We start from the raw sequence: 21,297 nt of genomic DNA on the forward strand, positions 1-21,297 counted from the left end.
GGAAACGGATTCTCTCCTAAACCCCCCAGAAGCAATGCAGCCCTGCTGATACCTTGATTTTAGACTTCTGACCTCCAGAACTGTAAGAGAATGAATTTGTGTTGCTTTAAGCCACTAAATTTATGGTAATTTCTTGCAGCATTACAGCAGCAACAGGAAACTAACAGCCCTTCTTGGCAGGGGCGGGGGGTGTCCATAGGTGTTTATCAGATTTCCATCTGTGTTGACGGTCAAAGGGCGAGCAGTCACTGGTCCTCAACATCTCACCTGGCCCCGGGAGCCCCTGCCGGGTGTTGCTGCAGCCACTTTCCCCACCTCCTCGGGCCCCCCCATGTTCTCAAGGAGCCCATCTGAAATGCAGATGCATGTTTCACCACTAATTTCTTCTCTGGACAGGCCTCTGAAAACAGCCTGTCCTGTCACCCTGGGGATTCGCCAATCAGGACCATGACAGGTGCCCACGGAGGGTGCCTCCCCTGGTCCTCAGTCACTGCTGACACCAGCTCTGGGCCTGTCTCCAAGCTGCTGCTGCCCGTCTGGACGGGGAAACGGGCTGCGGTTCCAGCCGCGGGAGCGGTAGAGGCACCTCTTAGCAGCTGCCGGAGGCCACAACCTGGCACGTCACTTGGGTTTATCATTCACTCACCCAAAATAGCAACCGCGCCTCGGCAGAGCCCTCCAGCCTCTCACCTTCCCAGGTTTCCCACACACAGGGCGGCGGCAGCGAGCAGTCTCCAGTTCTGGGCCACATCTGGCCTTGGTTACATCACTGGGTCCTCGGAAGCAGCATCTCCCTTTTACAGATGTGGAAACTGAGGCTTGCGGAGGTGAAGTGCATTGCCAGGGGTGGGTGTACCGAACTGAACAAAGGTCCAACGGACTCTATATTTTTCACGACGCCGCTAGGTCAGCCACTCATTCTTTCATTTAATTTTTTTTTAATTTTATTTATTTTTTTATTTATTTTTACAACTTGTTTTGGCTGCGTCGGATCTTTGTTGCGGCACGCAGGACCTTCATTGTGGCATGCGGGCTTCTCCCTAAGTTGTGGTGCAAGGGCTCCAGGGTGTGTGGGCTCTGTAGTTGTGGTGTGTGAGCTCCAGAGCACATGGGCTCTGTAGTTTGCAGCATGCGGGCTCTCTAGTTGTGGTGCGTGGGCTTCGTTGCCCCGCAGCATGTGGGATCTTAGTTCCCGACCAGGGATCGAAGCTGCGTCCCCTGCACTGGAAAGTGGATTCTTTACCACTGGACCACCAGGGAAGTCTCCTACTCTTTCTTTTATTAAATTCCATGATACCACTATGTCATGCTTTTTTTTTTTTTTAAGTTTTTTTTTTTTTCTTGGCCTCACCGCGTGGCTTGCAGGATCTTAGTTCTTCGACCAGGGATCGAATCCAGGCCCATGGCAGGGAAAGTGCCAAGTCCTAACCACTGGATCCCCAGGGAGTTCCCCATCATGCTTTGCATTCGCTTTGCATTCGTGAACATTTATTCAGCTCCTCCTGCATGGACCAGGCCCGTTCCAGGACTGAGAGAAAGCAGCAAACAAAGCAGACAGAAATTCCCAGCCTCGAGAGCTAACATTTCAGAGCAGCTCTGTCCAATAGAAATAGAATGTGAGCCCCACATGTAATTTTAAATTTAACTTTTAAATGGGAACCATATTTTTTTAAAAGATACAAAGAAGCAGGCTAAGTTAATTTTAATAATATATTTTATTTAACTCAGTATATCTGAAATAGATCATTTCAGCATGGAATTAATTTAAAATGTTAATGAGATATTCTTTTTGTCCTACTAAGTCTTTGAAATCTGGGGCGTATCTTACACTTCTACAGCACATCTCACTGCAGACCAGCCACATTTGAAGAGCTCCTTTGCCACCCGTGCCTAGTGGCCATTGTATTGGACAGTGAAGCCCTTGCATACAGCGAATTCCCACTGGCCATCCCAACAGCCACCTGGGTGTGACTGGTGTCACTCGCACCGCCCAGTGGAGCTGAGCAGCCCTCAGTCCATTCCTACCACAATCAGCTCGGGATTACACTGCCCACACTCAGCTCCGTGTCTTCTCACGGCTGGGTTGTTGTGGAATTGGGGAACCAGCATTTCTTTGTGGGGTGGTGGGCAGAGGTGCTGGGCCTCAGCTCAGAAGGTTGGGTTAATCCAGCCCTTACTTTGTGCCACATCATCGTCTGTGGCCCTTGCTGGGCCACTCTCGTGTTTTATTATTGTTGTTATTATTTCGTTTTCTTTTTTCTCCCCTCCCCCATTCCATTTTATCTTTCCTCCCCGGGGCAACCATCCCAGGGGCATACAATGCCCTGATTGGCCAGGCCTGGGGCATATGCCCACCTGTGGAGCCAGAGTTTGGGTCAGACACCTGGGCTGAGAGTGGAGAGGCCCTGGCAAAGGAAAGTTAGAGTGCTGCTGCACTAGGATTAGGAGCGGTCACTGGGCAGGGACAACAGCATCCTCTGAACTTCTCTAGGGTGCTTGAGACTAACTGCTGCCCCTCCTTGTTTGACACCTCCTCCTGGAACTTCTGGACCCTGTACCTTCTGGGGACCTTTTCCTCTGCCTGAGGAGCCCTTCTTGGCTTCTTTGCCCAGGCTCCCCTCTTTCCCCACCTCTGGCTCTGGCTGTCTTGGAAAGACCATACTGAGTCTTACAAATAAATTCACTGTTACTATTCACCAGGTCTTGGCTGGTTTAGGTGGTAAAAAGCCATAAGTAACTGTAAATTCAATAAAATAAATCTTTGTTTTTCTCCCATGTAAACAGAGTCCAGAGGTCAGCAGTCCAGGGCTGGGAGGCTAGCTCTGTGATTACCAAGAACCCATACCCCTTCTGTCTTGTTGCTTTGCCATCATCTACCTCATGTTCCAGCATAGCTGCTGAGATCCAGCCATCATATCTGCATTACAGCCAGTCGGAAAGGGGTGGGGGAGGGGAAGACATGTCCCTTCCATTTAAGAACCCTTCCTGAATGACCCTGTCCCCTGATACTCACTTCTGTTTATATCCCGTCGACCAGAATTTAGTCATATGGCACGGCCAGCTGCCCGAGAAGCTGGATAATGCTGCCCAAGAAGCTGGATAAGCCACAGGAAACTGAGCATCAGGAGTTTTCTTAACAATGGAGGAAGGGAAGAGTGGATGTTGGGAACCACGTGCAGGCAAAACAAAACCATCCTACTGAGTATCAGGCTAGTGAGTTGTTATCTTCTCTCAGGAGGTGACCTATGCTTGGAGGTGAACTGTGCCCTACAGGTGACATCTCACCTTAGCCAGCTGTGTCTGGCACATCCCTGAAAAGGTCACCCTTTTCCCAGCACTTAGCTGGGTCCTGGTTGGCACTTACAGATCAGATGGCAGGGAGGAAAAGCAGCCGAGCTGTGCGCTCTGAGGCCCCTGAGAAATCGTTTTGTGCCGCAGCAGTTTCGTCGGGGCTTATCTGTAGATGAAGAGGCCACTGCAGTATCACCTGTTGGTTGCAAAGAAAGTAGAATGGGTCTTTTTCAGTTCCTAGGGGACTTTAAAACCTGGGGGAGTGAGTGGGTGGTGGTGAGTGTGGGCCAGTAACAGGCTGGGGGAATCCAAATGTCATCCTTCCCTTGCTGCACCATGTCTTGGCACTACCCAGCACTGTACACTTAATGTGGATAAAACATTCACTCCTCAGCCCTGTGAGGTCGATTCTGTCTGTCCTAATCACCTCTGGACAGAGAGGGATTTAACTCCAGCCCTTACATTGACTGTGCCTTGACCTCTCTGTAAAGTGAGGGTTATGGCATCACTTCCCTCACAGGCTGCTGGGAGCAACAAGGGAGAAGATGTTGGAAAGCATGGGCTATGCCATGGAGGTAGTAAGCTCTCGGCCAGGGGTAGTTCTGGTTTTATCTCCCAATGTGAAAGAGGTCCCAAGCCCCCTAAAGCAAGCCCCCCCCCCCTCCCTCAGCTGTTTTTCTCCTCCTCTCCTGCAGGCTGCCCCAGTTTAACCTCGATTCTGGTTTTATGATTAAACATCAGTGTCAATTATTTACAAGTCTGTCCAGATGAGTATCAGGGTTACAGGGGACTGAGTAACTCACACGGGGGAAGCTGGTTCTTATGGAGGGGAAATGAGGGGAAGGAAGACAAGGAATTCTACGTCCTGACCACAGAGGCTGAGCTCGGCCTAGGGAGGGCTTCCAGCGGCCGGGGCGTGGGGAGGGGGCTCTCCATCGGAGTGTGGGGATTGGGACGGGAGGCAGTGGGTGGTGGGGCATGCTAGCTCTGGAATCAGACATATCCAGGTTGAACCTTTGCTGTACCATTCTCTGTGTGACTTTGAGTAGGTACCTTAACTTCTCTGAACTTCAGTTTCCTCATCTGCGAAACGGGGATCATTATAGAAACTTCCTCATTAGGGTTTTGGGGAAATTTAAACAGGATAGTAAAGAGTAAATCAAAATATAATTATATTAAATAAATAGTAATAATAACTCATTAATGAATATTTATATGAAATATACTAAATTTTATAAATAATAAACAGAATTATTAATAATAATAAAAAATGCATGGAAAGCACCCAGCACAGTGCCTGGCACTTGGTGAGTGCTTAGGAAATGTTCATGGGTGTTGCTACAATTCCAAAATGTAACCGCTGGAAAAAGAATTGAGTGTGACAAGTGACTTCCTAAAAATCAGAAGCAGGCGGAGGCCAGGGGGCTGGAGAAAGCAGCTCTGGCTAAAACGCTTCAAGTAGGAATTGCAGGTGGAAAGTGGAGAAGAGGGGGTGGGGAGAGTGTTGGACAGCTCAGCTGTGTTCCCAAAGGGCTCTTGGCAGAAGGTTTGGGAACCACTTCTATGGAGGCAGCGTTTGCTGTAGCTAAAAAAGAAAATGTCCAGATATGGGCAGGATAAACTTTCTCAGGCTGTGTCGTAGTCTCCAGAATCAGGGCCAGTCTGATAAAGGCCTGGGAACGGGGAGGGCTTTGGTTCTGCAAAGTCTGTCTCTCCTCTACACACCTCTGGTTTTGGTTTAAAGCCCCTCATATAAAGACCACGTAAAATAGACATCCGCCTTGTTTCGTCCCCAGGGTTTAGGAACTGTAGCTTTGAGCCACTAGAAGAGCCTGCTGATACCAGCCTGAGAGGGCTAGCCTTTATCACAGTTGCTATCCCAGCAGAGTTAGAACAGGTGCAGACTTGGCTCGAGAGTGGAATCTCGGATTAACCTGTAAACCAGGTCAAGGAACGCTGGGTTGCCCAGCTTCCCTTCAACCTGGTCCCACAAGGAATGGGTGCAAAATTCACCAAGAGATTGGTTTTATCAAGACTAAGGAACTGTGCCTGATTAAACCAACTATTGGGTAACCAAACAGTCCAAGTGTTGGCAGGTGCCCATAGAAAGGTATAAGCACGAATGCTGCCGGTATTCATTTCCTGTGGCTACTGTAAGGAATTACCCCGAACTTGGGGTCTGAAAACAACACAGATTTATTCTCTTGCAGTCAGTTTCGTGGGCTAAAGTCACAGTGTCGGAGGGGCTGGCTCCTTCTGGAGGCTCTAGGGGAGAATCCGAGTGCTTGCCTTTCCCAGCTCTCGAGGCCGCCTGCTTTCCTTGGCTCGTGACCTCTCATCACGCCAGCCTCTTCCTACCATCATCACATTTCCTACTTCCTCCTTTGACTTTTGCCTCCCCCTTATAAGGACACTGGATCCACCTGGATAATCCCAGCTAATCTCAAGATCCTTGAGGTCATCACATCTGCAAAGTCCCTTTTGCCATATAAAGTAACAGTCACAAATTCTGGGGATTAAGATCTGCATATCTTTGGGGGCTATTATTCAGCCTCCCACATGCCTCCCAAATTCTGAGAAACACAGGGTGGTGAGTCGCAAATAGTCCTGAAGTGGACCCCGGATTCTTCTCTGTCCCCAACTTAAATGGCCTTGAATTAGCGACCCACCCGTTCTGGGCCTCTTTAAATGTGGATGGCCTCTCACCCGCCTCCACGGGTGTGTAAATGACAGCTGACGTGTCATTAGAGCCGTCGTTCTCTGCTGGGCACTGGGAGAAGGCCCTTAATGCCTTCACTCATTGATACATCATCTTTACTGTCCCTGGAAACTGTCAGGCAGGCTCCTGCCTCAGGGCCTTCGTTCTGTGGGTCCCTCTGTGGGAAGTGCCCTTCTCCCAGATCTCCCACATGCGTCCTTGGAGCCCTCACCTCCTTCCAGTCTTTGCTCAGATATCCCTTACCCAGTGACTGTGTTCCCTGACCACCAGATTTTATTTTATTTTTTTTATGTTTTGGACACCCACGCAGCATGAGGGATCTTAGTTCCCCAACCAGGGATCGAACCCACGCCCCCTGCAGTGGAAGCTCAGAGTCCTAACCACTGGACTGCCAGAGAAGTCCCCCTGACCACCAGATTTGAAATTGGCACCGCCAGCTCTCCCTCCCGCCCAGCCCAGCATCACAGCTTTCCTCTAGCTTAGATCACCAGCCAACACTCTATAGCCTTTTCTCTGTTAGGCTGGTGGTCTGTGGGCTCTATGAGACAAAGCTTCTGCCTGTTTTATTCATTCCTCTGTCCCCAGCCCTTGAACGGGCCCTGGCACGTGGTAGGTGCTCAGTGAATAGTTTGTTGAGTGCATGAATAAGTACCTGGAACTCCAAACTTGGAGCTCGTAACGCATAACAGCCCAGTGAGGTAGATCCCAGTATCATTCCCCTCTTACAGATGAGGCGACAGGCTGAGAGAGGTAAGAATTCACCCTTCTAGGTAACAGTTAAGTAGCAGAGCTGAGATACGGACGCAGCCTCTGGTCCGGAGCCCACCACATGGTGAGTGGAGTTGACCCTTGCAGTCAACCTCCGTAGTCCCCGATTTTAGAAGTTTTCTCCTCTGCCCTCCTGTACTTTGTGCTGCAAAATGCCTCTTGAGAAGGAAGAACCAAACGAATCAAGTTGGTGTCCAAAACGGCCCGCTGCACAAGGACAAATGGTGTGTCCAGACGGTGCCCAGGTTCACACGAGCCTGGCCGGCAGCCAGTGCCCTGACCGGGGGCAGCGAGGTGAGATGTGCTCCGCACTCCGGTCTCTCCCCACCAGGTCCCCAGTCCTCCCGCCTCCCCAGACTCGGAGCTGAGCCTCAGACGTCTGTGTTCCTGGTCACAGGTCAGCCGTGACATCTCGCTTAACTTCATCCTCGTGCCCAGAGGGTAGCCTCAGTGGCGGGACCGTGGAGCCAGCCCTTAGTAACAGGGATGTTGCCCTGCCTCGATCGGAGTTAATCAAGCTTGGCTGAAAGGCTGGTTTTTTGTTGTTCCGAGGATGAGGAAGTTCTGAACGGGGAGACTGTGCTCAGGGCCACCACCTCTAAGCTGTGAGACCTGGGCAAGTTTCTCAACCTCTCTGGGCCTCAGTGTATTAAGTGATAACGTGGACGAAGATGGGGACCTCCTCATACGGTTGTTGGGCAGAAAAAATGAGCTAACCCGTGCAGAGCGCTTAGCGTGAGCCCGGCACACGGTCAGGATCCAGGAAGCAGGAGCAGATATTTCACAGGTGCTGACGGCGGACTGGGGCTGGGGTCGGGGCGGCCGGGTTGGGTGGTCTGTACTCGGCCCTGTACTCGGCCCTGCTTACCAGAGCGGGAGGCCATTGGTGGCTCATCCCTAGAGCCTGGAGAAGGATCAAGGTGTCAGACTCGCTTTGATGGTGACAGGAGCTCTCAGACTCCATCCTGGCAGGGAACACACGGGGATGTCACATTTCCCGAGAAATATTGAGTGTGGCTGGAGCCCTCGAGATTGGGTGCCCAGCGCCAGCCCTGTAAGTAGGGTCACACGCCAGCCACTTGCTTAGAGAAAGATACCCTGTCAAGCTCCCGAAGAAAAGATACCTGGTTTGTTAACTTGCTCCTTCTGTTTATGGCTCCTGGAGTCTTCAGTCTTGAATTTGCCTTCCTTAATTTCACCAACACTTAATGGATTAGCAAGGAGGCTGGAGACGTCAGGTCTTATAAAATTCACTGATGTTATACTGCGGAGGGGAAGCTGCCTCTTTTCTCTGCAAGAAGTGGTGCATCCTGGGAGGTGTCTGCTCTCCCATCTCTGTGCACTTTCCCAGGCTGAACCCTTCCCACGGGACACCTTATCTCCTCCTGCCCCCAAACTCCGCCCAAGGAAAGGTTACAGATGCCTCCAGGTCCTGCAAAACTGCTGCTTTATCCTCCTCCTTCCTGCCCCCTACAAAGTGAATTGGTCGCTCTCTCTGTAGCCTCATTTTACGTACCCCGTTTTAGTGCTTAGTGGTGCAAAGCATGGGCTTTAGAATCAGACATACCTTACCCCTGCCTAGCTGCGTGACCTTGGACCAGTTACTTCGCCTCTCTGAACCTCAGTGTCCTAGGTAGAACTAATAACTATTAAATGATTATGCATGGAAAGAGCTCAACAGAGGGCCTGGCACAGAGTCGGCATCCAACGCACGTTCCCTCTTACCTGATGTTGACTTCCCTTCTATAAGAAAGAATCACCTGTCTTCCTGCTGGACTGTAAAGGTAGTCTCACACATCTGTGTATCCCCCAAAGCCCCTGGCACACAGTAGGGACCCAGGAATTGTTGGAAACAAATTCTTTAAAAAGTCATTTTAAGAAATGCACATACGTTACCCCTCATGCTTCGGTGATGAAGTATCTCCAGGGGTGAACTGTGCGTTGCCCATTTCTGGCCCACGTGCCCCACCCAGGGAGTGGCCCACGTGCCCCACCCAGGGAGTGGCCCACAGGGACTCGGCCTTGCAGGGGCTGGTGTGGTGCAAGGGAAAGGAGGTGGGCTTCCAAGTCAGCTAGATTTGATTGTGAAACTTGAATCTGCAGCTTACAGCTGTGTGACCCAGGGCAAATTACTTAACCTCTCGGAGACTCAGATATAGTGGGGCTAATCATCTTTGAAGGGCGTCTGTGAGGATTGGATGCCTTTAGAAAGGGTGCCTGATTCCTTCTTGATCTGTTCCTATTATTATCGTTACTCTGCCTCGCAGTTTACTCAATATCCTTTCTTTTTCTTTTTCCCATCAGCGCTCTCCGGCTCAGGCAGCCCTCCTCTCTCCTCTCCCTTTAGGACTCATTTGCACAGTGCTTTTCGTTTTTTCCTGAGTGCACAGTCTACAAGAACCTGTTCTAAAAGAATAGGAACCCGACACCCTTTCACCTTGGCTCTTGGGGAGGTAGCCTGAAACTCCCAGGCGGGACAGGGGCAGCGGCAGCGGTGGCTCAGAGACTTTCCTCTCGCTCCCACCCCTTCCCTGTGGCATGGGACTGGAACTTGGTGACAAAAGTGATTGTGGGCTGAAACTTGGCCAAAGGGCCCCACTGAATTCTTCCTTTGTGATGGGAATGTAGCACAGCCTGGTTCCTGCGAATGGAGCTGGGGATCCCTTTCCCAATTATGCAGCTTGGCAGGAAGAGTTTGGGGCTCGGGGAGAATGGTCAAGCAGCCTCTTTGTCACGGGGGCCGGTTGTGCTGCCAGACACCTCCGACTGCCGAGATCTCCTCCCCCTAAAGCTGGCCGGGCTGGACGCTTCTGGAACTGTGCCTTCCGGGGCCACAGGGCAGAGTTCAAAGGCCACGTGAGGGTCTAGATCAGAGCCCAGGTTTCTAAACTGTGTCCCAGAGAATTGCTGGGATTCAGCGAGAAGCAGGGCAAGGGAAGGCTTGCCCATCAACACTTGGAACCCTGTGCTGTTTCAGCCAGAGCAGTGCTGTTTTCTACCGTTTGATTTTATTTTAATCACTGTTTTCATATTGTCTCTATGTCTATATAGAGAGACTCTAATCCAAGTGTGGACTGGTGATAATGACCACCCCCAACACCCCACCCCCAGCTCAGCCTGGTGAGCACTCAGATGTCAGAGCTGTGACTACTGTCCCCAGGGCACAGCCCCTCCCCTGCCCCCAGGGAAATCCCTGGCTCTGGCTCTACTTGGTCAAAAATGTACGGGAATAAAGACAGCAGCTGCCCAGGTTGGAGGAACAAAGCTCTGGGTGCTTACCTATGTGCTGGGAAGACCAGGGACCAGCTGAAACCTCAAACCCCACCAGGGAATATTGATAAGAGTCACCATCTCGGGTCAGAATGGAAGTCACATTTAACCTGGGTGCCTTTCCCATGCTGCTGGCAAATCATTTGCATACAGACACAAGATTTGGGTATCCTGAAAATTAGCTCTATCTAATCCTCTCCTCCTCGGTGCCAACCTTGGACTAGGCATTTCCCCTAATTGGTATGGGACATCAGTTAAACTTTTTAACTTGCTAGATAGTCATTCATTCATTCTACAAATAGTTATTAAGCACCTGGTATGGTCTTGGCACACTATGCTGGGTGCTGGGCATACAGAGGTGAACAAGGCAGACGAGAACTTACTTTCAGGGAGTTTACACTCCACTGGGGGAGACAAGGAAGCAACAGGAAAGCAAAACAAGACGATCATAGCCTGAGTTAATGTCATCCATCCATGAGAAGGAATGTCATAGGGACTGAAGCATGGGGCTTGAGAGTAGCTGGGTGAGGGAGGGGACATTATTTATAGTGTGGTCGAGGAAATCCTTGCTGAGGATGTGGCATTTGAGCTGAGAGACAGAAGTAGTAAGGAAGTGGACAAACAAAAGAGACAGGTGGAAGAGTTTCAGGTATCAGGAACAGTAAGTGCAAAGGCCCTGGGGCAGGATATGCTTAGTGTGACTAGAAACAGACAGGAAGCCACAGAGGGTTGGTGAGCCAAGAGATAAGATATGAGAGAGGCAGGAGCCCAGTCTAGTCTGGTCGGATTTGAAGGCCACAGCAGAGGAGTTCAGATTTTATGCTAAGAGTTATGGAAAGACATTGACGGACTTTCAGAATCTCCTATTGCAAAATACTCCAGCCAGTCAAAAGAGTATATATAAGATATATGTGACGTTTAAGAAATAATTTAATAAACATCCTTGTACCCTTCACTATTCCTCCCCAACACCATTTCTCACTCCTCCAGGGAGATAACTGTTATCCTAAATTTTAGTTTATAATTTTGCCTTTCTTCCTAATAATTACAAAGATAAAGCAATACATTGCCTAGTTTTGAACTTCATATAAATATTATAGAATCACGCTGTGTGTGTTCTTCTGCAATTTGCTTTCCTGTTCAACCTCACATGTGTCAGAATGGACCACGCTGGTGCATGTAGCTGCAGTTTATTCATTTTCTCAGCTGCGTAGTACTCTGCTGGCCTATAACTGCATAGTCAGCTGCCGTCGTGGTTTATCCTTTCTCCTGGGACATGACGTTATTCGATTTTCTAATGTTGAATCAACTCTACCTTCTTGGGATAAACCTTTTTTAAAAATGTTGGATTCCATTAGCTGATATTTTGTTTAGGATTTTTGTTTCTGTGCTAGCAGATCAAATTGACCTGTCATTTTCCTCTCCTGCCTTGTCGCTTTTGGGGTCAAGATTACAGATTCCTCATAAAATGACCTGGGGAGTGCTTCTTCTCCTTTTACTCTCGGGAGCACTTGTGTAAGATGGAGAAAACCATGGAAGGATTTTGTCAGTGTAGCCACCATATCGTCATCCTTCTGCAGCCCCACTCTTGGTACAGAATCTTGAATTTTTTTTGCATGTACCTTCCCTTCAAAAAGCAAACACGTGCCTCCCCCAGGAGTGCCTCAAATTGACATGCTCACAGCTTACTTAGAAAGCTGCATTTCTGGTTTTTTACAGGTGGATCCTTAACTCAAGATTTTAGCATGAAGAGTTGTTGTCAGGCCTGCCTGGAGGCTCCCTAGGTAACAACAGGTAGGTGCCTCTCTTAACTGGTTCACCGTTTTCTTGAAAACCCAGATACAGGATCACTCACTTATCCCTTAGGGCTGCCTTGAACCTGAGCCATGATGGATCCAACTCCTGGGTCCAGAGGTGAGTCCGGCTGAGCTGGGACCCCAGGCTGTTCACCAAGACTCCTCTGTTTTAGGGACATCTTGGAAACTATGTGGTCCAAATTCTCTAAGCACAAAATTAGCTTCTTTCCATTATTTTTGGAAGGGAAAGAACACCATGCTAAATATAACGTGGGTCAACAAGCCAGAAACAAGATAAATAGCTGCCAGCTGCACCTCGGGGAACTGTGTCTCCACACCCGCAGTGAACCGTCGAGATCCTGGTCTCCAGAGGGAGGGTGGAAACGACCAACAGTTTTAAGCTACCATTGGACGCATAACCCTGCCATGAACCCCCGCCAAAAACACCTTTATTTCATTTTCTTATTTGAAAAGCAACACATTTCTGTGTTTTCCAATTCTTATCCTCCCAGAAAGAAAAAGAAAATAAAAATCATTCTAATCCCAGCACACAGAGAAAATAACTGTAAACATCATGGTTTGTATAATTTGAGTGTTTTGAAATTTAATATAATACATTCGTTGGTGTCTCTCAACCTTTTCTTCCCCGACTATCATTCCTTCCCCGAGGAGTCTTTTTAGACCTTCTTTTTTGTAATGCTCCCCCAACCCCTGCCCCATGAAATTTTAATGCTGCCGACATGCTGGGTATCTGGAGGACCACAAACTATTGTAACAGGTAAGATTATTTTGCACCATCCCCAAGAGCCAATTGTTTCCCCCTTATGGGTGATCTCACCCCATTGAGAATGCAGGGCTTTAAATAATATTAAATAACAAACCTTTCTGTAAGAATTTACTGTGTGCTGGTCACATACTATTCTAGGTACTTTAGGTCCACTTACTTTTTTATTTATCATAACTCTCCTATGAGGTGCGTCCTAGAGAGCTTTTATCTCCATTCTTACAGTTGTGGAAACTGAGGCACAGAGAGGTTAAGTAACTTGTCCAAGGTCACTCAGGTCCAGGCAGCCTCGTTCCAAAGCTCACACTTAACTACCAAACTATGTTGCCTTGTGACAACACATTCTGATTGTAGGAAATTCAAAATACAGACATAGAGTAAAAGTTACACTTCCCAAGCCCCCTCCATCCCCAGAAGCAATCTTTGGCACAAGTTTGGAATGTGCCCCTTTTCTGGGATTTTACATATGTGTTTGCATACATGAAAATATATTGTATCTTTTTCATTTTAACATGAGTAGGATCGTTCAGCCCTTTCCCCTGTATATTCCTATCTACAGACCCATGTATGGAGTTTTATTAAAATTAGAATCACACTGAACATACTCTTATTTGACTTTAAAATGTATCATTAGCTGCTTTGAGACCATAATTGAATAAGTGCATGTACCATATTTTATTTAACCATATCCAGATTATTGGCTATTTAAGTAGTTTCTAGTTTCTCGCTACTATAATGCTATGGTGAATATCCTTGCCCTGTGCATAACTCTTAGAAGTGGGAATTAAATGGAGCCTAAGGGTATAAACATTTTTGAAACTTTTGATCCACGAATGCCAAAACTTGCCATCCAGAAAAATTGTATGAAATTGCCCATCCCGACACCCTCACCCACACTGAGTATTAGTACCTGTTTTCAGTCATTGAGAACAGGCCAAAAATGTGTTAATTCTGACATGTTCATCTCTGCCCGTGTCTCTCATCGGGGACCTGTTTTACTCACGTGACAGCATAAGGCAAAGCTTGAATTGAGAATTAATGAGAAGAGGAGGCAGGGGGAGATAACACGGCCCCTGGTTTAATAAACAGGCTGTCAGCCTCCTGTGTACGAAGCCTGCCTGTCCGGCCCTGAGCAGGTGCTCAGGAAATGGTTTCTTCATCTCTCCTGCTTCCAGCACGAGGCTTGGGCTGCACCTCTCCACCACGGAGCCCTCCAAGTCTGGCCTTGTCTCCAATACATTTGGCAGGACCGGTGCATTCCTGCGGCTGCCAAACCCCTCCTTCCCTTCGCTGGCTGTGAGTGATGTGAGAAACACACAGCCTTGTGTATACCATAGACTGTTCCCAGCTGGTCTCGCTGCAAATGTCTCCAGCAGGAATGGACAGTTGCTTAACAAGATCTGGGCAAGGAAATCCCAGGATGAAGGGCAGAGGCACCTACAAAGGCCAGAGCTGCCCCTCTCACCATCTGTGGGCCCAACCAGCCCTGGGGGAAAATCAGTAAGGATGGAGCCAGCGCTCCCTGTTCAGTGCTCTGTATGCATACATGTGCATGGTCATATACCAGCATGCATGCATGGGTGTGCATGTATGTACACACATGTGCCCAATGCATTCAGGGGCAGATGCAGATACTATTATGTGAAGTGGGGCTTCTCTCACAGAGACTTTTCCATATGCCCTCCAGCCTAACTTAAGACACCCAGCTGCCTAGTGCCACATTTCCTGCACTTTCTTCCCACTTTGTTGTTCCCTGTAGACTGTTTTCCTGCTGGCCTGGAAGCCCCCCAATCCTTAACTTGGTCACCAGTGTTTCTCCAGCACCTAACACTGCTTAGCAGACGCACAAGAAATATTTGTTGTGTGGAAAAAAAAAAAAAAAAAAAGAGAGAAGGAACTGACTTCAAGCCGATAGAGGATGTTATCCCAATTATTTTTAGAGTATTTTTGAACAAAGTGGCCAGTTTCAGATGGAGCCCAGTGCTTGATGAGAAAATATCTCGGCAGCATCAGCTTTCACGTGGCCTGGTTAGCCGTCCTTTCGCAAGGAGCGGAAAGAATGCAGAATGGCAAACAGGACCTTGCCCATCAAAACAGCTGTAAAGTTTTACTGTTCTGCAAAAGTTGCTTAGGCAGGAATAACGTATTTGAGGAGTAATTAGCCAGGAGCCTTGCTCGCTGGTCCCCCCGCCCCCTGAAAGTGTTCTACACTCAACTCTTCAAGTCACTGGCTTATCTGGCTCCCTCTCCCAGCCAGCAAATGGTTACGGACTCCCAGGACGGCTGACCGCTGCCTTTAGCACAAGGTCTCTGAGCTGCTTCACGGGACAGGGTTTCTCATCCAGCTGGGCACAGCAGCTAAGATGAAAGATGTGCAGGCTTCTGCCCCTTTAAGAAAAGCAAAACTCCATGTGGCTGAAAAGAAGCATGTCTTGCAGGACAGCTTCATCTGGCCTCTGTTCATTTCATTCGTTTGATTCAGCAGACATTTTTGGGGGGCCCTGCTATGTCCCAGGAGCAGAGTGAAGAAGATGTGGTCACGGAAAGAGAGAGACTTGCCACGGTAGTTGCTGGCGGCTTGCGGGACACACAGAAGGGCAGCTGAGCCCCGGCGATCAGAGAAGGGCAGAAACGCTGGAGGGGGTTTGCGAAGGAGGGCGAGGAGCGACATGAGTGGGAGAGGCAGGGCCAGGCTGAGCCGGCCGTGAGCGTGATTCTGAGGAGCCTGGATTTTGTGCTGCAGGAAATAGGGAGCCATTGAGGGTGGTGAGGGTCCGCGGTCGGCTGTCGGACCGGGTCATATCACTGACCGATGCCGGTCAGCCAGGCGATTCTGTCACAACTATTGATCATGGCTCAGGCATGCTATCATTTACTCTCCTCGCCATACCCGGTAAGACGTGAGATTTTATTGCACTTCATTAAATCCCACAAAATGTTTGAACGCCCTGCAGCTCTGGCCTTTCCGGCCTCCTGCAGGGAAAGGTCTCGCTTTTCCTTTTCGGGTGGGGGTAGGCGGATCACAGAAGGAACAGGAGCACGTAGGACCTCTGGAATGCATCAGAGGCGAGCCCAGCAAGGGCCTGTGACTCAGTCCCGCTTCTCCCCACCTTCAGGAGCACAGCCGCTGTGTTCGCCAGAGCACTTGGAATCAGAACTGATTTTCCTCTCTCCTCTCTCCGCTTTCCTTCCAGACCTCCCAGCCGCAGCTGTCCGCATGGGATGCCTCACCTTTGCTTGAAACCATCCCTTGAGAGTCTGGCTGCTGTTTTTTTAGCGTGGCGCTAGGGATTTAGTGCAAGGCGTTTAAGGGGTTTTTGTGGCTGCTGCTGCTGCAGCTGTTTTTTTTATTTATTTATTTTCTTTCTTTGAACCCGGGTCTCGCCCCGCTCGCGCTGGCATGATGGCCCAGTCCAAGGCCAACGGCTCGCACTACGCGCTGACTGCCATTGGCCTGGGGATGCTGGTCCTCGGGGTCATAATGGCCATGTGGAACCTGGTCCCCGGGTTCAGCGCCACCGAAAAGCCAACCGCTCAGGGGAACAAGACGGAGACAGGGAGCGGCATTCTTAAGAGCAAGACCTTCTCCGTGGCGTATGTGCTGGTCGGGGCCGGGGTGGTGCTGCTTCTCCTGTCCATCTGCCTGAGTGTCCGTGACAAGAGGAAGCAGCGGCACGGTGAGGAGCTGGCACACATCCAGCACCCGGGGGTCGAGCCTCACGCCCACGAGGAAGACAGGTGAGGCCTGGCCACCCGCCCTGGGCGGGAGATGACGTGCACACCCACACGCGCGGGGGCTCAACAACGACGAGAGCATTTTAGTCTAGGAGGCTTTCTCCCACTCACGCTTCTGCAAAACAGTTTATCATTTTCCAGATAACTCTGTCCTTCGATCCCAAAGTTTCCCAGATAATGTGGCTTGAATGGATTACAGGTGTGTCGAGATTTTGACACCTCCAGGGGATCTGCATGGCTCCCGGGGTGGCCAGAGCCTGCGCACTTGGAAGCTTGTCCATTTACCCCAGTGTCCTGTGTGTTTATGCTTTTAAGTTGAAGAGGTTGGGAAGTAGTGTTCTCTTTGACCCAAAATGCCACGAACACATTTAAAAGATAAGTGGTAAATTGGGGAACCTATGATAAAGGTTGATATCCCTAGTATAAAAAGAGCCCTTACAAATGAATATGAAAGAGGAACACATCAGTAGGAAAATGGACAAAGGACACAAACAAGCATTTCATAGATATTCACACTGTAGATGTTCAACCTCATTAGCCAGGAAATGCAAACAACCAAAATAAGGCATCGTAATTCCTTGGCTTTCATTTTGGCCCAGATGGACTGCCCCCGGGCTTGGAGATTTGTAGGGAAGTAGGTCGCTGATCAGAGTGTTGATTGACATAACCTTACAGAAGGGGCGTTCACAGAAAGAGGCCATATTAAAGATGTGTGCACCTATCAGTTCTCTTCCTAAGAGCTTATCTTTGGGAGACAGTCACACAAGTGCAAAGGGTTTTGTGCTCATATGTTTATCAGAGCATTGCTGAGAATAGCAAAGACACGTAGGTGACAACCTAAATATCCATCAGTCGAGCTAAAGTATGACATGCCCATTCAGTGGAGTTCTACACAGCCATCACTGATCTATATTTGCTAACGTGGGTTCGTATCCACCACATTGAGAAAAGGAGGTTCTATATAACACAGCATGTTAGGAAAGGTTTTCATCACATCAAATGTTGCAGCTCTGGGATTAGAGAAAGATCTGGAAAGGTATACGACAGAATGTTAACAGTGATTGTCTCTGGGTGGAACAATTTCGGATGTTTTTACCTTCATTAGATTTTTCTGTGTCGTTTGAATTTTCAGTAAGAATGTCTTATCTTTAAAGTGGGACGGGAGTTGTTTTTATTTTGGAAAAATTAAACCGATTTTCTGAGAGTAAAAGATAATCAGGCATATTCTAGAAAACTTGGGAAATAGAGAAAAGAACAAAGAAGGAAATCAGTCACCCATCATTACCCACCCTGGCTATGAGCTCACAGGTTCATTCCTAAAGGAGATGAGAGGAAAGCCCAGGCAAACAATGAGGTTTCTGATGTTGGCCATTATCCCCTATACAGGTTCAAGTGTAGGGTGCTGGAAAGTGGCTATTGGCATTACTCCCTATAAATGTGTAAAAACTGCCCTGACCTTTTGGTTTTCTCTTTCAACAGTCAAATGAGAGTAAGGCTGAGGACCTGACCTATCCTTTGAGTCTAATGGTGAACGTGGAAGACAAAATTACAGAATAATTTGAGATACATGTAAATTTTACATTCCAGATATTCCTTCTCTACCCAGGGACAACCATTTTGCTTCAAATTTGCAGCTGTTTTATGCATGTTTATGTTGTCTTTGGTCAAAGGATGCCCAGCTGGGCATCGGAATAGCCCACCCAGCATGCTATTAAGTGTGAGGCTAAAAGGCAAGGGTGGTTAACTCCCAGATGATATGGTGTAGTAGTTGAGAGTGTGGCATTCATTTCCTGCCCTGCCACTTCTTAAAGGTATGACCAAGTCACTTAACCTCAATGTATCCATTTCCCCATCTGTAAAATGGGTATACTAATAGAACCTAACCCATAGTATCATTAGGAAGGTGACATTGGTTCATATGTACTTGGGAGAGTGCCTGGCTCATAGCCAACAGTTGAAGTGTTAGCTCTTATTACTTCTTGGACACATTTGTTGTTTACAAGGCTGGCCTACGTGGTCCCAGTGGCAACACGGGATCTGGAGTCCATCTATTTGTGATTTGAAATGACTTGAGCGCAGGCTAACACTCCCGTGTCTGTGCTTGGTGTGTTGCAGCCAAGAGGAGGAGGAGGCCTCCTCAAGGTACTACGTCCCCAGCTACGAGGAAGTGATGAGCACAAACTACTCGGAAGCGAGGGAACCGGACCAGAACCCCAGGATGAGCATCTCTCTCCCCTCCTACGAGTCCTTGACGGGGCTGGATGAGACAAGCCCCACCACAACCAGGGCTGACGTGGAGACCAGCCCAGGGAACCCCCCCGACAGGCAGAACTCCAAGTTGGCCAAACGCCTGAAGCCGCTGAAAGTTCGAAGGATAAAATCCGAAAAGCTGCACCTCAAAGACTTTAGGATCAACCTGCCAGACAAAAATATGCCTCCTCCGTCCATCGAGCCTCTGACTCCCCCGCCACAGTATGATGAGGTCCAAGAGAAGGCCCCCGACTCCCGGCCCCCGGACTGACGACCCCTCCCGGGCGTGTTCCCTCCTGTCACTCAACCTCCACGCCAACAGATCCCGAATGAAGCCACTCAGCCACGGTTGAGAAGCGGAGAGGCCAGGTGTGTACTTAGCAGTTTGGACGGGGCCGGGGGGTGAGGGGGTTCTGGGATTCAGGAGCAACTCTGCAGCCCCCAGGACCTCACATAGTAGGTGCATTGGAAAGAGCTGCTGCTTCGGATCTCGTGATGCTGTGACCCCATCAAGGGATGGCGCCCGCATCTTCCCCCGTGTCCTTCCGCGACTCTGAATCGCCAGTGACGACACTCCTCGTTCCAATTAGGAAAGGATACCTAGCAACTGGTTTAGATTGTGGTTTTGTTTTGCTTCCACTAGGACTGTTTTGTTTCCAAAAGAAAACAAGTTATACCTTCGCTTTTTCCCTGGTATCCTGAACTGTGGGTAGGAAAGATGACCCACTTTATAGAAAGGACGTGGGCCCGTTTTGTGAATTAAGCCGAATGAGAGGCTGGATGATTAACCTGGGGTGAGACCCAGGTGGGGTTCTCAGAGCCCTTGATGCCGTCAGTTCTTTTGAGGGCCCAAAGCCTGAGGATGCATAAGATCCTAGTTTTAATTGGTAGACTTTACTAGTCTCTCCTGTGTAATGGCAGAAAAAGGAAAGCCGTCTGGGATGCTCTGTTCCTTCTAAAATGCCTTGCAACTGAGCTTTTTGTAATAAAATATTTTATATGTCACACATTTGGTGCTGAATTACTTTAGCAGTTCTTCCAATACTGACTTGCTTAGGGAGAAATCTCACTGATGAGAATAATACTAGCTAATATATCCTGAACACTTAGTATATGCCAGGCGCTGTGCTAAGCACCTCACATATTTATCCCATTTTCAACTGTACCCAAGCCAGGTATTACTTCCTGTGGGTTAGTTCACGAAGAATCAGGTTAATTAAAGGGCCCCATGTCACACCGCTGGAAATGACAGAGCTGGGATTTGAACCTAGGCCTCCAGGGCCTGAGTTCTTAAACACTCTAGTGTGCCACTCAGTGGAAAGGGCTTTTTCAGACTTTGAATGAGGACCTGTGCTTCCCAAGAGGTGAGACTGTCCCCGTCAACCCACATGCCCAACAGAAGGTTCTGGGTTAGCTGTTAGCTGTTAGACAACAGCTAAACATCCTGTGACAGTTCTTCTCCTAAGAACTGGCCCAGATGGGCTGTATGATCATGCAGAGTGAGCGTGTCCTCGTGGAGAGGGCAGAGTGCCCACCTGCAGAACCCAGGAGAGAAATTCAACAAACGAGAACATGCAGGGGATGGCAGACTGCTGAGGCTGGGCTGAATGAGAGGATCAGGGACGTCTGGGGTCACGGTCTTGACTGTGGAGTGGGAGTCTGGGAAGACAAATCTGAGTCCAAAGTTCCCTTCCTGGGACTTCCCTGGTGGTCCAGTGGTTAAGACCCTGCGCTTCCAATGCCGGGGGGGCTCGGGTTCAGTCCCTGGTCAGGGAAGTTCCACATGCCACGTGGCGCAGCCCAGAAAAAAAAAAAAAAAGTTCCCTTCCTGGTCCTGGCAAGCGTGGAGCAGGCTGCTGGGGGTCTGTGTAGCTAGGAGGGTGGTTAGAAGAGCACATTCTCAGGCCCTGATGTTTCCTAAAAGCTCCTGTGGGAGAGGAGGAGCGGCAATTAGGAAGTTAAGCACCTTCTTACATCAGAATTGGCAACCGTGCCTAAATTCCAACCTTTCATTTCCTTATGTAAATCCATCTATAAAAAGGGAGCTGCGGGCTTCCCTGGTGGCGCAGTGGTTGAGAATCTGCCTGCCAATGCAGGGGACACGGGTTCGAGCCCTGGTCTGGGAGGATCCCACATGCCGCGGAGCAGCTGGGCCCGTGAGCCACAGTTGCTGAGCCTGCACGTCTGGAGCCTGTGCTCCGCAACGAGAGAGGCCGCGATAGTGAGAGGCCCGCGCACAGCGATGAAGAGTGGCCCCCACTTGCCGCAACTAGAGAAAACCCTCGCACAGAAATGAAGACCCAGCACAGCCATAAATAAAATAAATTAAAAAATAATAATAAATAAATAAACAGGAGCTGTTATTTAAAAAAAAAAAAAAAAAAAAAGGGAGCTGCAATACCGGAGCACCGGGTATCTGCTCGGTGGCCTGGGATACCCGGAGGCCTGGTCTGGTCCCAGCCCACCCCTGAGCCAGCCTGTGCCTCTCCCTGTATCTCTGGGCTGGACTTGCTATTCATTTACTCCTTTTTTTAAAAATTTATTTTACTTACTTATTTATTTTTGACTGTGTTGGGTCTTCGTTGCTGCACACGGACTTTCTCTAGCTGCGGCGAGCGGGGGCTACTCTTCGTTGCGGTGCACAGGCTTCTCATTGCAGTGGCTCCTCTTGCTGAGGAGCACGG

General features: G+C 49.2%; 1 protein-coding gene across 1 annotated transcript in view; it reads left to right on the top strand.

Moving 5' to 3' along the window:
- The window catches only part of TMEM51 (transmembrane protein 51), a 50,724-nt gene extending 31,106 nt beyond the window's left edge, over nt 1–19,618 (top strand). Inside the window, exons 2-4 of the mRNA XM_068538934.1 lie at nt 11,768–11,842; nt 15,823–16,366; nt 18,479–19,618. Of these exons, the coding sequence (XP_068395035.1) occupies nt 16,029–16,366; nt 18,479–18,884 (744 nt within the window). The 5' untranslated portion in view covers nt 11,768–11,842; nt 15,823–16,028 and the 3' untranslated portion in view covers nt 18,885–19,618. The remainder of the gene's footprint in view (nt 1–11,767; nt 11,843–15,822; nt 16,367–18,478) is intronic.
- Nucleotides 19,619–21,297: the final 1,679 nt, after the last annotated feature.

Source organism: Eschrichtius robustus, chromosome 3 (genome assembly GCF_028021215.1).
Source record: "Eschrichtius robustus isolate mEscRob2 chromosome 3, mEscRob2.pri, whole genome shotgun sequence".
Lineage (NCBI taxonomy): Eukaryota > Metazoa > Chordata > Mammalia > Artiodactyla > Eschrichtiidae > Eschrichtius > Eschrichtius robustus.